This window comes from Priapulus caudatus, unplaced genomic scaffold, assembly GCF_000485595.1.
Source record: "Priapulus caudatus unplaced genomic scaffold, Priapulus_caudatus-5.0.1 Scaffold310, whole genome shotgun sequence".
In the NCBI taxonomy this organism is placed as follows: domain Eukaryota; kingdom Metazoa; phylum Priapulida; class Priapulimorpha; order Priapulimorphida; family Priapulidae; genus Priapulus; species Priapulus caudatus.
In genome coordinates this window covers 2699-4719 of record NW_014577371.1, presented here as the reverse complement: position 1 = coordinate 4719, position 2021 = coordinate 2699, and the positions used below count along the sequence as shown (strand labels likewise).

Below are 2021 nucleotides of genomic sequence, written 5' to 3'. Positions count from 1 at the left end.
GAGCGATTTCAAAATTCACGGCGATCGGGCGATAAAAATCGCTCGTGTGCCCCTACCATTAAAGGAGAAACCGGTGTGTGTAGACACACGAACCGTACCTTCTCTCCTGCGGATCAGCTCCTCTATGTGTCGCTCCTCTTCCTCGTTATCCGGCTTCAGCAGTTCCTCCTTATATCTCTGCACCTCACACATCACCTGCCGCTGGATGGGATCCTCCTTCTGTTTCATCTCCAGCTGCTTCTGTTCCTGCAGCACAACACGAGGGGGTTAGAACGCGAGCGGCGGCAGTCTAAACACTAACCAACGCTGTGAGCTATTTTTCGAAAGTGGCATCTATTTTTTTACTGTGAGTTAAAAAATGAGAGAATTTTCATCTCCTCGGAGAAATAATCATAGAGCTATTACAACACACTGCCACGATGATTAGAACACAGACATCCTTTTCTTAGTTAAACAGCAACAACTTGGAAAGAAAATGGAACGTGAACGAAATAGAGCAAGCAAACAGTGAGACCTCAGATGAGCATTACATGCAAAACGCACATCTATAAATATTTTGATAGATATATGGAATCACATCTAGCAGAACTAACTATGCAATTAATCTAATATAACACACCTATAAAAAAAAAACGGTGCAAAATGCCACTACGTGAATAAAATGCCACGAACAGATCCTGTTTTATAGTGATGATATATTCTATAGCGATGGATTTTTCTACAGTGGCCACATCAATGACATGCGTCTGCCACTACAGACTACGCACTAGTGCACCACAGACAGACTTGCTATGAAGCAGCGCACACACTACCTGACGATGGTACCAGTTCCACCGCAGCTATGTATATGAATAATGTAGAACGCGTCATTGAATATACGAATCAATCACGCGCTAGCGTTCAAGGCGAGTCGCCGGAAGAAATTCTGCATGAATTAATTACCGCAATTAATAAATCATTAATTGTACAGCCGGGCGAACGCGTGCGATATACGCTCCGGTGATGTATGGAGCGGTCTTCCTTTTGTGGTGGCAAAATGCAGAGATTCACTCAGCATATCGTCTCTTTTTCTCTCTCGGGAGATTCTCCCTACATTTTCTCTCTAAATTCTCTCTACATTTTCTCTCTAGATTCTCTCTACATTTTCTCTCTAGATTCTCCCTACATTTTCTCTCTAGATTCTCCCTACATTTTCTCTCTAGATTCTCCCAACATTTTCTCTCTAGATTCTTCCTACACCTGCCCCTTCCTCCTCTACCAGCTTCCCGCCTCCTCACCTGCTCCCTTTTCTTCCTCTCCTCCTCTCTCAGTGTGGCTTGCTTTGTCTTGTACTCTGCCTGTAAGGCTTGGATCTCCTTGTTCTCCCTCTCCCCGCGCTCCCTCTCCCGCTTCCTCAGCTTCTCCTGTTCTAGATCGAAAAGGCTCTTCATGCGCGGGAAGGTCACCACCGGCTAGAAAGGAAGCAGCGGGGAAGGTGAGCTGCTTGAGGAGGTCACCGCGGTCAAGGGAAAGAAGAGAAGACACAGAGACAGAAGAGAAAAGATAGTTACCAGGGGAAGAGGGAAAGAAGGGAAGACGAAGTTACCAGGGAAAGAGGAGGGAAAGGGAAGACACAGTCACTAAGGGGCAGAAAGGAAGATACGACAATCAGAGGAAGCAGGAAAACAACAGTAATCAGAGGAAGAAGGAAAGACACCGAAGACAAGAACAGAGGGCAAGACACATCAATCAGGGGAAGACACCGAAGACAAGAGATAGTACCGAGTGCTCTAGTGGTTTGTTCGGCGGTTTGGGGGCTGGTGGCCGGTTGATCGACCTACGCGTACCTAACCCTAACCCGAAAACCCTAAGCCTCCACTTAACCCTGAGGAACACCCGAACCCATAGACCATAAGTCAGATAGTACTTCGGGTTTGACCATAGTACTTAGAAGCATGTGTTATACCGACATAGAACACTCTTTGCCCTGGCTACTATTGTGTATAGTCGATTTATATATGTAGACTAGCAACTTCGCCCTA

At 46.0% G+C, this 2021-nt stretch overlaps 1 protein-coding gene across 1 annotated transcript in view; it reads right to left on the bottom strand.

Annotated features, from left to right (window-relative positions):
- The window catches only part of LOC106808857 (trichohyalin-like), a gene marked incomplete at its 5' end in the record, with an annotated part of 11804 nt that overhangs the window by 7227 nt on the left and 2556 nt on the right, over nucleotides 1–2021 (bottom strand). The window contains 2 exon segments of the mRNA XM_014811747.1: nucleotides 99–246; nucleotides 1278–1451. Coding sequence (XP_014667233.1) covers nucleotides 99–246; nucleotides 1278–1451 — 322 coding nt within the window.